This window comes from Temnothorax americanus, unplaced genomic scaffold, assembly GCF_048541705.1.
Source record: "Temnothorax americanus isolate GAGA-0224 unplaced genomic scaffold, ASM4854170v1 Scaffold81, whole genome shotgun sequence".
Taxonomy (NCBI): domain Eukaryota; kingdom Metazoa; phylum Arthropoda; class Insecta; order Hymenoptera; family Formicidae; genus Temnothorax; species Temnothorax americanus.
The window spans coordinates 354345-371963 of record NW_027509804.1 but is presented as its reverse complement, the minus strand read 5'-3'; the positions used below and the strand labels follow the sequence as shown (position 1 = coordinate 371963).

Below are 17619 nucleotides of genomic sequence, written 5' to 3'. Positions count from 1 at the left end.
GTATCTTTCTTTGCTCTTTCCCAATATCACTGATATCATCAATTATAAGAGATTTTGGTTTCACGTCGTAAAAATAAATTATTATTTTATTATTATACATAAACGCAGACTTCTATTATAGTTTCTTGATATTACTATTCTGATTATACGTTTCTAAATCTCTGTTCTCTCGTAGATTTGAAACTACGAGGTCATAAGGAGAACGGCGGCGACGTAACGGACTACGATGAGTCCAGCGCTACCAGCAACGGCAGCTCGTTGCTGCTGGTGATCTTCGTCGCGTTGTGCCTGTGCCACCATCATCATCCGCAGATACGAACGTTGCACCCGGCCTGAGATCTACCCACGACGGTCCTACACGCCATCGCACGCGTAATTCCATCATCGAACCACCACCATCATCGTGACTTTGTACATCCACTTGTAAATCCATCGCTCAGGGACTTCCGTCGAGGATGAATATCGTCGAGGACTGCGTTGACCACTTTAAACTTAAAACAATAGGATAATAATATTATAAATAGCGTATAGTGACAGCGGCCCCCGGCTAGCGTCGTAGCGCTGTCGGTGTTCGTTAAGGGAGGATTGCGACTTAAGGGACAGTCATTACGGAACCGGAGTTCGGCGCGCAAATCTACCCCATGCGGCCGGAATCACGTTACAATGTTGGGAAACGCCTGATTTATTTTAGGGTTGCATTAGCGGCGTCGCGTCGCTTTGCGAAGATAACTGAAGTACCCATAAATTTCGAACGTTATCACGACAGCGTCAAGATATTAATTTGTTTTTTAAATGCAAACTAAATTACCCTCACGCTCTTAATTCTCTCTCTCTCTCTCATCCTCTATTTATTTTAACTCTAAATTGAAAGGAAGCTTGTATCTGCTCATTATGAATGGTTTTATTTCCTTGTATAGCTAGGCGATATATTCTGTGTAATTGAGATAACATTGCATATAGCTAAATAAATTCTTTATGAAATAATAAATGTGTGAGCGGTATCTTTTATCGATCGAGAGCAACGCATTTTCACCCTTGCGAAGCTCGATCGATTCCGACAACGACCAGTCAAACAAAAGTGTTCATTGTGACGAGATGAACGAGATGGTTCGCGAAAAAGCGAGGGCAACGAACGACGGACAGTTTGTACTATTTCGCGTCATTTTTAATTGGCTATCTGGACAACGGTGTATCCCCCAACGTCGGAGACGATTATTACGAAGCGACGGTCAAACGGTGCGACGACGCGACGATGCGGCTACACCAATTGCAGGGAAAGGCAGTTACTGTCTAGACGCTTATTAGAGGAACTCCATGCTAGAGCGGAGCTGTCCAATCCAAGTAAAGAATGAACTGCTCGGACAGCTTCGAGCTTCGTTCACTCCTGCTGACCTTTTCCCATAAACTTTTAAAGGCGTATCAAATATATATTTAAAAAAATACAATTTATATAATTTATATACACGTAAGAAAAACTACAATATAAAGGTTTTTATGTACATTTTTATTTATTTATTGTAATTATATTAATTCCGCAGGCAGTTAAGGGGTTATATGCACTTAGGAGGCCAAAAAAAAAGCGATTTTTTAAGAATTTATCCTGGAAAGACATTTTAATTTATGAACACAAAATTTTACACACTTATTGTAGTCACTTTTAAGTATAATTTCAAATTTTTTTGTTTAAAAATAATGATTTTTCAGGCCGCTATAGCCGACGTCCGGGAGCATCTCTAAAAAAACATGTCTTGCGGTGACCACTCTATCTCTGGACTGAATCATCTGAAATCAAAAAACCAAAAAGATTTCGATAATATAATATATTATCTAGTATTTAATCGAAGGAATAAGCAAAATATTAATTATAACAAAAATGGCGGCTTCTTAAACAAAAAGTTTCGATTTTTGCTCTAAATTTTGGCCTTAAATTGTTTATAAAATGGAAAATATTTATCGACGAGTAAAATCCTTCGATTAATTACTAAAAAATATATTTATAAAGCTTGTGTTAAAATTTCAGCCCGATCGATTCAGCCGTTTCCGAGAAATCTTGGTCACCGACTTTGAAAACACAGTTTTGAGATAAACGCGTTTAAAGTTGCTCGAGTCTCTGCTACCTGCTTTTAAACGCTCTGAGGCGTCTTTACAAATATGCGTGTAACTTCGAGAATATTTGTCGGATCGACTTGAAATTTTCAGAGTATATACTTGAATACATATACATTACGAAAATGCAATAAAAAAAATTCGAATTTTTGAAAATTCTAAGTGCATATAACCCCTTAAGATTATATATTAGAGGCCAATTTTATTTCTTTATGACGCGAAAAGTATAATACTACAAAGACAATAGTGTGTTTGCTTCTTATCACTTATTACTATATATTATTTAGAAGAACTTTTATTTTTCTTTATAGAACGACACGTAATTCTTGTTCGATAAACTATTTGAGTCGTAGCAACGTGAACTTATATTAGTACATCGCGATTTAACTCATCTAGGCAGCCGCATTCTCTTAAATAAGTTTATTAATTTTTTAAAGCTACATCGGCGCAGCGACATCGATTGGCGTCGTTGTACATGACTTTCCGTTAACTCCTGACTTGCGACGATCTGTGTGTGTGTGTGTGTGCGTGTGCGTGTGCGTGTGCGTGTGCGTGTGCGTGTGCGTGTGCGTGTGCGTGTGCGTGTGCGTGTGCGTGTGCGTGTGCGTGTGCGTGTGCGTGTGCGTGTGCGTGTGCGTGTGCGTGTGTGTGTGTGTGTGTGTGTGTGTGTGTGTAGAATAACTAACGTTAATCTCATAGAATATCCGAGGCGCATTATACCAATAGTCATCGCTCGAATACTCGCACCAAAAACCTCGGCAGACATTCTGAAACTGTTCATCAGAATTTTTATCGAGACGGACATTTTCGCGTTAACAGAAACCTATTCTATAACAACTCTTTGTATAGTACCGTGTATAATACATTGATATACTATGTATAGAGTATTATAGTATATAATTAGTATAATTACTGAGATATATATACATATTGCATATAGACAGTAAGTATAACACATGTGATGCCACACCGGCATACCGTCGATTTTCTCCCAGCAAAACATCAAATTAATAATTTATCCTATTCTCATATTCTGCCCAAGTAAATTTGTTATAGGTAAAAATTTTATTTATAAATCTTTCTTATTCTACGAATTGGAAGCAAGTTTGAATTTCAATTTAGCGAGTCAAAGTGTATAAAGAGTATTAAAGAGTACTTAACGTTTCAGTAATCAGTCAGAGAGTATACATATATCATGTAATCTGTATATAATATGCGTAATAAGTACAAGACTGAGGAGGATCTTGGCGTCCTTAAATAATTTCCGAGTGGTCGATGTATTGCGTGTGAATAGATCTCTCATTATTATGTTCTAAACGTACTGTACATACTATACCATGCAGAGTAAGCTGATAATTCATATTTCCACTGCCACATCGAGATACAAGGTCCGTGGCGAGGAATATCGTTTTTCGTGAAATTAAAATAGAATACAATTTCTCGACAATATCCGACAAACTCAACTGAAAGAACAGTTCATTTAAGGCAAAGTGTGAATTATTTACTAATTGTAAGATATATCTGTCATTCATTAAGACTGTATCGATTTATTCTATGAATACGTAACCGATAGCGCTATAACTGCAATTTCCGTCTCATTAATTATTAACGTTGCGCAACGTATATCAATATTTGCGCCGTAATCGATCCAAATATTCGCGGGGGCTTCACTTAAGCTGTCAGAGCTTTGGATAACACATTCTATAAACTGGGACACCCTGTACGGTCTGAATCACAGTACAATATCACGATGCCGGAGCTTGCACACGGCGCGCTTTGTGTTTTCGTTCACTGATGTATGTATACGTATGCAAATAGAGAGCTTATTATTGAATATCGGCCGTGAAAGAGCTAGAGTTTTGAAATAGATTAAGCAGATTGCAATAAAGAACAACAATAGAAGAAAGAAGAGAGCTCTTATAGTTAGAAAGAGGGTTATCCGAGCGTTAAAAAAACCAAAAAAGAAAAATAATAAAAGTAGTAAATGAACTAATACGCAATTAAGCGTATCACGAGAATATAGCTTATCACGGAAAAATAAAAGGATTAACCAATTCTCTCTTTCCGCGTAGAGATAATTAAGTTAGCAGAGCCTTTGTTCGACGAATCTGTCTTTGATAAAAAAATTCGAGCTATGTCCCATATAATGTAATTTCCTTATCAATAAATGATTACATTTTTTCGCGAGCTCGCAATTAATTTTGTAAATAGGATGGCTTTGCAAGTTTAAACACTCCAAGCTAAATATTTCAGAATAGCGCGGACATCAATAATTAATATATATCCGACGGTGATTAAATATATTCTCAAATAATTATGATAAATGCAGTTTGAAAAGATAACACTGCAGAATATTGTATGTACATATATATCTCTGCGGGAATATTGTATATAAGAAGACATATCACACACAAAGTATCTTCATTCCTTCGGTAAAAGATAAATAAATCATTTTAATGTAAGACACGTTATCTCTGGAAAATTAATGAAGTTAATAATGGGTTTTGCAAGAGCTGTCAACTTAAAATTTTAATATCTTAATATTTTAAAATGTCCAAAATTATGATGCTCGATTTTCGGCACTTTGATGAAGATAATATCTATACAATAACTCTTGAGTAATTCAATTTTAGTTAAACTTAATTTAAGTATCATTGTCACATATGCGTATTCTGTAATTAAGAATGGGTTATTATGTTGGGTTATTATATGCCACATATTACGTATTGAATAGCATTTGTCAACGGAATTTTACACTGCAACTGTATGCGGTGCTTATAAGGGCTCGCGGATTATTTACAATTAAGTAATTTAACGACTGCGACAATTAAACAATATATATATATCGAAGATATTCAGAGCAACTACTTTTGTATCATCGACATTGTAGATAACACACATCAAACATGCATCAGACATACTACAACGCGCGTGAGGAATCGCGGAGAGTAATTAAGTGCGGGATTTGTAATAAAGAATAATATAAAGTGTAGCTAAATAAAATAATCAGTAGCGATTTAAGTACGTGGGTGGAGTAATCATGTGGTCATATGTAAGGAATAAATATTAAAATGTCATAGTGTGTACAGGTAGAATGCATTATCTGTGCTGATTGGTGGCGTGACTATATACATATATGTCTCTGCGTATGTAATAAAAACGCAGGAGATCTTTCTCTCTCTCCCTCTTGTTCTTTTTCTCTCTTCGGACGTCATTGCATTTCACAAAATTTTGCTACGACGATAAGTTTCCATCGCGACAAAAAACTGTAACAAATTGTATACTTACTATACGATGGTAAGCGAGGCACGTTTATTTCTTATCTTTAACAGTAAAATTCAAATGCGACTTTACACAAGTCATGAATGTTTCCGCGATAATGCTAGTATAGATCAGTGTGTAACTAATTAATTAAGCTAGTCGATCAATAAAACTAAACGTAGATTAACGACGATGTTCAATTGTGTAGCCGTACGACAATTTATGCTGCGATATACTGGATCCGACCTGGTTGCGCCACTGCCCGTGCTTCTCGCACGCGATCTAGTCCTGTAAGCACTATCGGCATCAGGAGGACATGTCCGTGTATACATGAAATACAGATTTATTACTTACTTTTTGTCGTACATACGTCTCTCAGTTCCTGGAAAAGCTGGAGCGGCAGCTTCAATTTCTTGCGCGTAGCATACCATGCCTATTCGTAATTAATATAAGTTGCTGTTGACGAGATCGCTTGTAAATGAATCTATTTTGCAAAACAAAGAATTAAATTACTGACAATAATACGTTTATTTTGGACCACGTGCTCAGTATTCTGTGTATATTTTATAGCAATTTCTTTGCAATTAACACAAAATTATTTTTCTTTCCTCAAAACAATATGCAAATGCGCGTATCGAAAATAAAATGATAATGTGCGAAAGTGTAGATGAAGTAATTTCTTTAAAATAAATAATAGATTAAGTTAAAAAATGAAAGTACATTTTAATTAACTTTTACATTACATTAATTTACGAATTTCAAGATTTCAAGAATAAGATTCTTCAAACTAATTTATGGATTCAAACTATATACGAAAGATCACCAGAAGTTGTAAAGAAGTTACAAAATTACCCAAGAGACCCGAGAAAAAGCAAAATATTTTAAGATTATTGAGCATTTCTAAAATTGCAATTTTTTTTAATAAAAATTTTTAATTTAAAAATTTGACGTAAAATTCAAAAAATCAAGAAAGATGCCGCAAATAATGGAAACTTTACTGCATCAAAAAACTCCAACTTTATTTATATCTTTCTACAATACACACACGGATAAGATTATAATCTTAAAAAGGAGCGGAACAAGTTAACTACAATTCGATCTCAGTCTTCGCAAATAATCGCTATACAATTAAATGCAACAATGCAGACAAATTATATTCTTAAGAAAAAATAATAAAAGCAAAGGAGATAAATTGATTGACTTTATATTGATATTGTATTGAGTAATACAGAATAATTTTATGCTATTTATTTAATAAAATATTTAATTAATTTTATTACAAAAGGCTCTATCAAAGAACAGAAATTTATAAATCAATAAAACTAAAATAGGATTTATACAAAGTAGATTGAACATTCGATATTTATTCATTCCATTTGCACTCGCTCATCCAGTTACAACATGATTCATTTCTACTATTACGTTAATGAAAATTTTTTTTACAATACGTTTCAGGATTTTTTTCATCTATGAAGTTTCATTTAAAGCCATTCTGTGAATATTAATGTCTATAAAGCTGTAATAAACTCACTCAAATTGATCTTTCTTTCATCGACAGGCGCTACGGCTAACGAAAATCTGGATTTAAATGATACACGATATTTACCCGAATTTAATTAATAATTTATTTAATGAATCGTTCAGAGTCAATAATACAACACACATTATACTTTAGACTTTATGTCAATCTTAGATGCTCTCAATTTTGCAGGCATTAAATTTTTAAATATTATTTATAATTTTGAAATTTGATGTACATAAGAAAACTAAAAAGAATTGAAATTCTCGATTAATTAATATTATTTGTAAGAAATATATGCACGCGTTCAGTTATATTTCAAATAAGTAAATAATACGAAATGATAGATCGTGTACCACCTTATAACAACATATAAAGCTTGCTGGAATTATTTACAACGATTGCATTCACTTTACAGTACGTAATCATAGCAGTACGTAATCTTGTAGTTAATATTTACATCTGGATTCCAGGAGCTCCTGAGAGTTGTGACATACATCGTTCATATCAAGTAACGTGATTTAATTGTAGAATTGTGAATTGATTGTAGAGTGTGTAATAATTAAAATAATTTTCAAAACTCGATTGTATCATTGAGCGGACGTTGAATTTTTCCACGTCCATAAATGCAGTGTACAAGTCCTGACCACCGGATATTTCAAACGCGCCATTTTTTCGAAAGCTCGTAAAGCTTGTCATGCGCGGTAAAAGGGCGCGCTTGCAGACGCTCTTTCTGAACCGCGAGTTTCAAATTGCTATCAAATTGCTTTAACAGTATTAATAAGAAGATGTAAGTAATATTTCGCAAAAATATTTTACATATTTTTGGCGAAAAAATTAGAGAAAAGTCCCCTATTATGAGATATAGGCTCCTAATATGCGATAGCGAGGTTTCTGCTAAACTAATAGGTTCTATCTGTTGGTTTCATCACGAACTTATTGCCCTTAGAGTAAAACTTATTTAGTGGAAAATTCATTATACGATCGTGCGTGTGTGCACTCGCCTACTACATTTTCAATTCTACACATAAACTTCCGGCAATCACGCAAAATAGATGTGGTATCTCATAATAGGGGACTTTCCTCTACTAATTTCGGTTTATTAATATAAATCTTTTTTATACGTAAATTAATTATTATATAAATTTAAAAAGTAGCTAAACAACCACACTTGATTGCACGTAATTACGTAGGAACGTTACGTTTTCTGTTGTAAAACTCAAAACGGTATTCACTGCGATTTAGTCTTAATCGGTAGAATAACGCAAGAAGGATCAGATATTTCTCTCATCTGGAATTTCGTCCTGATAACGTGTCAGGGATACGATAACTTCATTTGCAGAAACGTCCACATATATAAAAACGTCGACAACTACTCACACTCTTATCTTATACGCGTTCGAGGGGACTTATAATATATACAAAACCGTGTCCTTATCAGTCCTTACAATTAGTATAGCGATAATATTATGGAAATATCCATACGGTCGTATAATATTATTTACAAATATATGCAAGTGATTAATCCTCGGAAAATTTACAAGTCCCGGTTGCTTCGTTGCAATTTCACGCACCGTATTCAAGAGTCACTCTTCGTGTACTTTCGCACACATCGCACGCTAATTTCTACGCTTACATACTAATTTATACATTTAGCTTTATAAATCGATTAACCCTCTGCACTGACAATAACATTTGAATAGAGATATGACTAGAACAGATTTGTGGCATTTTTGTCACAATCAAAAACGATCGATCGGAAGATGTTTTATGATAATTTTAAAATTTGCCAGTGCATCGCGATAAACGTTAACATACACTGATTGCTGCGTCAATCACAAATGACGGACACAGGAAACGTTTGGAGCTTCATCGTCCATGCATGATCCACAAGCCATCAACCGATTTGTGCTTTAATATTTTACTTGTGGCGAGCGTTTTAATGTAATATATAATGGCTCTGTGATTAAAATGGGGCTGGACTTCCTTCAGTTAACGTGTTACTACTTAGGGAGCGTAAAGTGCACAAGGTTAACTATTCTATTTTCTATATATTTGTAAGTAAAATTAAAACGTCAGCTGCATGAAAATAATTCATCTCAGGAGCTTTATGCTCACGAGTATTGAGATTCTATATATGCAAAATCGGTGTAAATATCAATAAATAATATTTTAATATTTCAAATTATTATTGAATCACATTATAAACATCTCAGTACAAATTTCTACGCATTCACGCAAATCACTGGCGACAGTTACTTATCGATCGAGTCTAAAAACGATATGGATAAACAATGGAAACACGAGCAATACATATCTTACAAGAGAAATTTTTCCATGTCTGTTTCAAGTCTGATATATGTTCTTTATAATAGTTTTTACTTCAGAGATTTGTTGATCCGTGGAACGAAAATGCAACAAATAAATTTTTGACATGTATGTACCTATAAATGAAAAAAATGCGACACGTAAATACTTTTTCAAATTTTTTAAAAAATACTACCCCCCATAATCGATTTTCTATATCAATATAATTACGATTCGGATGTGAGTATGAAATCTTTTCGGTAAGCCATCCACACATAAAAAGAAAAATCAGCCGACCCCTTTGAGGTAAATTGGGAGATCTCGTTTCGCTAACGATGCGCACGATCTGAAAGCCTTTCTGCCGATAGAAAAAAGATTGGAGAGAAGGATTTAGCGGTGATGGTGGAATCAGATAAGGAAAATGGTCGTCACGCCGTCGTCATTTCTAGGATACACCCGATAATATGGCTTTGGAAATCCGCTGACACATCGAAGAGATTTGGAATAATTACACAAGTCTGCATGATTTTGCGGTCTGGAAGAGAAAAATAGTTTTCTATAGTTTTTTTTGTGCGCAGTATCCGAATTTGCAATCAAAAATGCCTTATCGCGTCAGATTTACGAGAAAAATGAGATTAAATCCCCTAAAAACGCGTTTTTGACCATTTTTGACGATACACTGACGAACTTGATGAAAAAACTCTTAAAAGAGCTCAAATTCTTGCAGAACATTGTACTTTAATATGAGATAATGTCAAATCTTTTACCGCAGGGACCATCGAACCTTAAACACTTTATTTTTAAAAGTTTAAAAACAAAAATTGCGGTAAAAATTTTGACATTCTCACATTAAAACACAATGTTCGAGCTTTAATTTGAATCGTTTTAAAAATCTTTCGGACATCGGGTTCAGCTACAAATATTCAAAAATGGTCAGAAATGTTTTTTGGGAGCCCCATTTTTCTAGTAAACTTGACGTAATCGGACATTTTTGCTTGCGGATTCGGATTCAGTGTACAAAATACTATAGAAACTACTTTTTTTCAAGACCGCAGAAAATAAGTAAAATTTTGTAGACTTGTATTATCAATCCTTTATAAAAGGATCTGTGATAAAAATTAAAGGTAAACACACGATCAACTTAAACGAATAAAATAACGTTGACATTGTGCAACGCAGACATTTTTACACGTTGACTGTCACTGTACAATTAAGTAACTCTATAATCGATGCCATTTTTATATCAGCATGTTATTTTAATATACTACTTGTTTATATTTATTCTTTATCAAAACTCACAATTAAATTCTTATTCATCCTTCTAAAACATCAAATCGGCGAATAGCTGGCGTCCATTTATGCATCGCCTATGAGTTAACTCATGTTCGGCAGTCAATATGTTAAGTTATCGCCCAAATTACATTTATTATTTTTGATTAGTAACTGATGCTTGTAGGTTGCAAGTAAACTTAACATTAGAACTGCCAAAGCAGTCAAAATTTTTGTAATTTTTTATCAAATTTATATTTTCTGAGATTTTCCGTGACTTTTGTTGCAGTATGTAAATAATTAATTTACATTCCCCTTTCATCCCCTTTTTTGAAGATATATACCCAAGATGAGCCATCAAAAAATTTCCATCCTGTTCTTTTTGTAACCTACTGATTTGTGTGAAATATGTCAAAATACGTCAATTTTGTTAAATAATTGTAATAAATTCAACTTTTTGCCAAATGCCATCCTTACACTGTAACATGAAAAAATTGAACGACAGAAAAAAAGGGACTGCACAATTTATCATAACGATCTATAATACAAGTAATATGTCGCCCATCTCTAACGAAGGCAAAATAATAATCGTCTTTCCTGTTCAGCCGTCAAAATTTGCGGAGATCCTTCGATGAATCTAACACTATTCGCCCTATTCGCCGGTTAATTGATCCCTTGCGGTTAAGGAAAGATTGCATAATTTGTGCTGCAGCTGGAAGGATATCCGGACTCAATCATCCTCACTCCGCGGTGACTACGACAGGGCGGAGAGCACGATTATGCAAATTGCCGCGCTGGATCGGGTCAGGCAGTGCCACGTGCTGCTTTTCGACGACATCGATTGCGCCGTGTTGTCGATTCTTCGCTGCCCGACGTCACTGTCGACGCTTTTGTGGCTATCAGTGTCGATGACGTTCTCGGCTTCGTGGCCCTCCTCGTGGCTCGGTCTGCCGCGGAGTCGCGTTTCTGAAAATAATCAATGAGACATACGTTATCGCCAGGTCCAATAATATTATTGATAGCCGGCATTCTACAGCGCTATCAAACGACGAGATAAGACGTCCGTTCGCGCCGCGTACGTGGAATATTCAAAAACGAAAATTGAGAACGAAAGAGAACTCGGGGAAAAATTTATAGTTCCTTCTACTTCGGGTAACAGAGAAGAGGCGGCGGGTGAATCTTTCATTATCTTCGTCGCTATCTTTGTCGCTTATTACGTATTCTTTTTGGGGTTTATATACCGTCGACGTTAGCGCACTTTCGCGGTTACCTTTTGCGTTGTTAGCAACGCTATTCTCATTGCCCGCCCGCCGGCAGATGGAGAGATCGTAAACCGGATCGCGTCCAACTCTCGCTGCTCTCTGAATTGCCGCGACTTCCTTCGCTCATACCCGCCAGTTTACATGATAATCGAAACAAGTTCGGATACCGACGCCGACGCTCCGCGCGTCCCGGGTGCAGATTACTTGCCATAGTTGGGCCGAGCACGGTAGTTCATAAACCGCATGGGATTTCATCAAAATCCCGTCGAGAGTTCCACGTTTGTCGTGGTGGAGAACGACAGAAGGAAGAGAGAGAGAGAGAGAGGGGCTTTTGGGGGGTACGGGGAAGGAACTTGGAGGCGGCGTGGCACGTTGCTGGAAGTTTTGCGGAATAAACTTTGCGCCTTCCGCGAAACTTTCCGCCAGGAAAGTTCCGCCGCTGCCCGGCGGCGTGTAAGTTCTCGCATTACGTCGCGGAGCGATGATTTAAGACGACGTACCCCGGCGAATTTCGGGTCGCGGCAACGTATTTGCGGAAGGTGACGTGTTTTCAAGCGTTCCTCCTCGCGCTGATCGCATAGATCAACATTTTATTGCTTGAATCACGAATGCCCCGGCCATACGTACACCGTGAGCGGGACACATAAATCCGATACACATAAATTTTATCTCGCTACGGCGAGAAAAGAAATTTAAATTTTGTAAACACGGCTGAATCCGTGGTATAATACGAGGTAATATTATTCCTATAACACAAGAATTTAATCGCTTAAAAAAAATTATGTTAAACGCACTGATCACTCGATGCAACGCGCATTCGAAATCGTTTCGAGGTAGAACAACGCGGATTATTGCGCGTGACGTTAACCACAGTTAGCGAATAATGGAGATCTGCAATCACCAGGAAGTACAGGTCTCTCCGGGACGTCCGTGGTTTCCATTGAATTCCCAGCGCGGTTGTCAAATCTCGCACCTTCGTCGCACAGTCGGCTAATCTGATTTTTGTTTCCTCTAAAAGTTCCGCGAGGTTTGCACAGTCGCAGCTTTGAATATTCAAACTTGTTTCGACAACACCGCAACTGTCGCCGGCGCGGCGCGCGTAATTGTAACGACGGCGATGCGGAGTCGCGGGATTGACACTTATAACGTTCGCCGTATTAAAATGACGGAAGGACAAACTTTGCTTTTACCCGCTACAGCGCGAACGCGTGTAACAAAATTAAAATCTCCAAATTTCGTTCCTTATACGACATACGCATTTTTCATGCAGACACGTTGAAACTGTCAATTATTTTGTGCAGACGCGTGTTCAAGTTGATTATAAATGCAATTACATTCAATAAAGACATTCAGAGATGTGCGAATCAAGGATTTTTTATATCGAATATCGAATCGAATCGAATTTCATTACCTCTTTCGAATTTGAATCAAATCGAGTTGACAAAATTTCATTCAAATCAAATTGTTAAAATATAATTTCTAATTAACAATATAGTTATTATTACATTAAATTTTAACATGCACGTAGATGATAAAAAAATATTTTAATGTGGAAAAGTAATAGATATTATAATTTTTTTTTAAAACAAAAACATTTAAATATTTAAAGTTGCAGCAACTGAAACAATTAGGCGAAAAATCAGAGATAAATTACAATACTAATATACTTTTTTCCAATGACATACAAAGATTAAAATAAAATAATATATGGCGGCGGTGTGGTCTAGTGGTAGAGCGCCAGACTCGTAATCTGAGGAACCAGGTTCGAGTCCACTAGAGCCATGTAACATGGAAAAGTTTTTTTCCGAAAAACCGCGCCGAAAAACAGTAAGGGAGTGGATGAATTGGAGGTTAGGGTTGGGTACGTCCCTTCAAAACGCCCTTTAAGGCCCCTTGGGGTATATAAAGTAAAATTCTTTATCCTTAAATAAAATTAGTATATAAGTTTATTTTATCATCAATACTCACAAGCTTCTGTACGTATATTTAAAATTTTACTTGCAATTTGATAGAGTCATAGAGCATGTCAAAAATTAGAAATAAACTATTTGACTGTTATATTTATAGCCGCTCAGCGAGCAATTATAATACTGAGTGCACTCAGGGAAATATGATTTCATAAAATTGATAATGTATACGATTCGTATTTGATTCATATCTAGATTAGAATAGTTCGCACATCTCTAATACTTCATATAGTGTTAGAATTTTAATTTCGTATTAAAGCAAACACACACACACACACACACACACACACACACACACACACACACACACACACGAGCAAAGTGTTTCTTTCGTTTGAAATCTCAACACAATTAAAAATAAAATTAAATCAAGATCTTTGTGTGTAATGCGTTTCTATTTAAAGTATCTTATATTTTCCTGAGGCTTCAACTTCGTTTAATGCGAAAATCTGCGCCGGTATAACAGCAAAAAAGAAAGAAAGCTAAGAGAATAATGGAAACCGGGCGTACCTTCGCTTCTCACGACGGTCGACAAAGATGCGTCGGTTATTTCATTAGAGCTCGGCTCCAGACTGGGCACGGGCTTCTGTCGCGACCACTGGATATTCTCCACTGGAAACAATATTTTTCTTATTAGTTATCTGCATAACTGTTAGTAGGAAAGAAGCGTTTGAAACAATTGTCTTAATATTTATTAAGTGGCGCGCAGAAATGGAATTGTTTAACCATTTAATATTGAATTTTATTTAATGTTTATTTAATTGCACTACCTAGATCCACGATGGTAGGAACGGGCACTGTGCTCGTCGTCGTCGGTTCCGTGGTAGGCGTTGGTATGTCTGTCAAACACATGCGACGCATTAATATTCTTTTTTCTATTCGATATAAATCTATAAAATTTGTTAAACAAAACTGTAGTAACAGATGCGCCGCATTCGTAAAATTTCTACGTATAAAAATAAGATCTCGCAGACGCAACAATAATGAAATCAATGTATCAATGTGAAAAACTATAACGTAGACAATGTACAGTCTGTGCGATATTTACTATTGAATAAAATAGGATAAAGTTGCGTGGGACAATATCTCGCCGCGTTACGTTATTGCATTCCTGCAGCGTAATAAATATTCGATGGAGCATACTGATATTTGCAAATAAATTTTAAGCTGCCGCCGCTTTAATATCGTTCAATGCAAAACAATTAACGTTAATGGACAAACGAAAAGCTTTAAATAAACCGATTCGCGATGTAAAGACTGCGTTTCGCGCCCCGTCGCTTTCAAATATCTTATTTAAAAGCGAATAACAATCGCGTTAGCAAAAAAACATTCACTCGCGCGTCTCTCGCCTGGAGTAAAGTTAAGCAATTAAAACTAGTAGCACTCGCGCGCGCGAACGCCCGGTGGCCATTGTAGCAACTTTCAGCGTGGATTGAAAGGCCGGTTTAAAATGCTAATGCGTATTAAATCGTCGACACAATCGAACGCTTATTTAAGCGGCTTAGCAGTAATCTGCCGATTCGGCGGCGGTCGCAGTAAAGCACAAAGCTGATGGGGGAAAGTTCAATCTGCGGACGCGCCAAGGCGAAAACCTACAATTACTGATCGATAGATAGAAGGGGCTTCTTTTTGCACCCCCGCAAAGGTGGGGGATGAGGGCGCAAAGGGTTGGGGAACGCAGGATCGGCTGCTCGGTGGTTATCGGTGATTCACCGGCTCGCACCGGTTTTCCCGGAAATGCGGATTTACGGAAGGGAGACAGACGCACGGGGCTGACTTTCACGGCGCGCTCCTTATCGCGCGACGAAGGATGAGCTCCGCCTTTGATATCGAATCAATGAAAAGTTTGAGAGAAATGCCGGCGAACTGTCTGTCTGCCGTCCGCGGACGATGATTGATACGAGATTCCTCCGTCCTCCTCCGTCGGATCGGAAAAGAAACGCGCTTCGGGGTCCACACCTCGTTACGCGATCAAATCCGCGTTCGATTGCGGAAATAAAATTTTTCCTCGAGTATAACGTATTCTCCATTTCCTGCGAGTATGTCGTTACCACACGTTTCTCTCCGCGGATACTGTCGCGCACGTGCGTCGGCCATAAAACACGCCGACTTTGATGCTTCCCTCGCGACTTTTCCATTCCGCGTCCCCCGCGTGCATCCATGGTAGGACGTTTTTCTTCGCCGGTCGTTTCGGGAGAGATTCTCGGTTATCGGCGAGTCGCGCACGATTGGCGCACTCTCGCTGCCGTCTCGGGGCGTCACTTTTCAAAACCCTTCCCGGCTTAGGCCACCCCCCGATATATATCTCGCTCTCGTTGTCTTCATCGAAAGAATCGCGCTCTCCGCTTTATCGCGTCGTTTGATTCCGCTCTCCCGTCTCGGATGCTTAATTTCTCATCCGCTGGATATACGTTCTTCATCGCGCGGCTAACGATTTCTGGATAACGCGCGCGCGAGGAGCCGGGGGTCGTCGCGTCGTGACGAAACGAAAGAAAGTGCGACGAGCGACGACCGCGCGTCGCCGGGCCGATGCCGATAAGGGACCCCGCTTGACAAATGTTCGAAAACCGGCGCGCGCGAATCGATATTGGCTCTCCGCGGTCGAGATATACGGACCGCGATAAATCATATATCACGTTAATATAATATTACTATCGTAACTTTGTTGAATCACTTTTTGATCGCCTTCGCGCAAATTGTGCGATCAATTTGATAATATAATGCGATCGTACGTGATGCCACGGGCTGACGTGATTGTCAAATCTCGATCGGCGGAACTCGCAGGGCTAAGGATCTCGAGGCTAGGGCGGAATAACGAGGAAATTAATCACGCGTAAAAATAAGGGTGACAAACGCGCGATTAAAATATACAATTTATCAAAATGTTCGACGGAACGAAGAATAAACATAATCGATCGATCGATTCGCGACCGTTAAAACACGTGTTTGAGGATGTTAATTTATACGTTGGACTTATTGGGGAGGTAAGTTTTAATTTGGATTAAAACGAACAAAATCGTTCGTTAATTTGCATATCCATGCAAATTACGAAATTTTAATGCGGAGAAGAGTCGCAATATAGACGCGTTTTCCGGCTCAAATTATACATCGCTTGTTAACTAAATAAAAACATTTAAAACGGCGGGAATGTAATATACTCACGATAGAGCTTGATACTGCCGTCCGTTTCGCCGAGGGAGTTCTTAGATATGCATTTGTAACTGCCGTAATCGGACATCGCGACCGAACGTATCATCAGCTTCATGTGCACTTTGTACACATTGTCCGAGAAGGATGGCTCGTACTTCTCCCCTGCAATTTGACAAATATCGTTACGCACGGACGTTTACGCTCCTTTTCCACTTCGTAAAATTAATATATACGATATACTTTTTCCTTGACGCGAGAGCAGCGTTAAACGGGCAAAATGTTGCTGCACGCGTGCAGTTTCAGGTTGCAAACTTGACTGCGGAAGCTTAATAAATATCACGGGAGATAAAAGATGCTTCACGCCTTCTTTGTTCTCGTTAGAATTATGGAATTAGTTTTAATCTACGGTGAAAGCTCTGGGTTCCGCTGAAACTAGAACGTTTTACACGCGGGGGAAAACCTGGGGGCTGATGCGACGGGGATATATCGCTTCATATACGTATGTACACACGAACTTAGCCCGCGCAAGCCGAGCATCAAGTGCTACATTCAACACGGGCCGGTATCTACATCGCCACAAGGCACACGCTTGCTTTATTAAAATATGACTCGTCATTTTAGGCGAGCTCATTTAAAGCTTAATCACATTACCCGTTCCTATATATCGCAGTCGCGTGTTGCATCCGTATATAGCGTCAACGCGGATTAATTTTTGAAGCGTGCTGATCGTTCGCAGGGACGTAGGTGCGAGATTATTGCCCGATACAGCTGTGTGGAC

At 37.8% G+C, this 17619-nt stretch overlaps 2 protein-coding genes across 2 annotated transcripts in view; one reads left to right on the top strand and one right to left on the bottom strand.

The window, feature by feature from the left end:
• LOC143907459 (neurotrimin) overlaps nt 1-5720 on the top strand; it is a 186083-nt gene extending 180363 nt beyond the window's left edge. The window contains exon 10 of the mRNA XM_077424278.1: nt 176-5720. Within this exon, the coding sequence (XP_077280404.1) occupies nt 176-336 (161 nt within the window). The 3' untranslated portion in view covers nt 337-5720. The remainder of the gene's footprint in view (nt 1-175) is intronic.
• Nucleotides 5721-6841: 1121 nt separating this feature from the next.
• LOC143907458 (neurotrimin) overlaps nt 6842-17619 on the bottom strand; it is a 166876-nt gene continuing 156098 nt past the window's right edge. Inside the window, exons 7-10 of the mRNA XM_077424277.1 lie at nt 16854-17003; nt 14462-14530; nt 14202-14303; nt 6842-11428 (exon numbers count right to left, since the gene is read on the bottom strand). Of these exons, the coding sequence (XP_077280403.1) occupies nt 11217-11428; nt 14202-14303; nt 14462-14530; nt 16854-17003 (533 nt within the window). The 3' untranslated portion in view covers nt 6842-11216. The remainder of the gene's footprint in view (nt 11429-14201; nt 14304-14461; nt 14531-16853; nt 17004-17619) is intronic.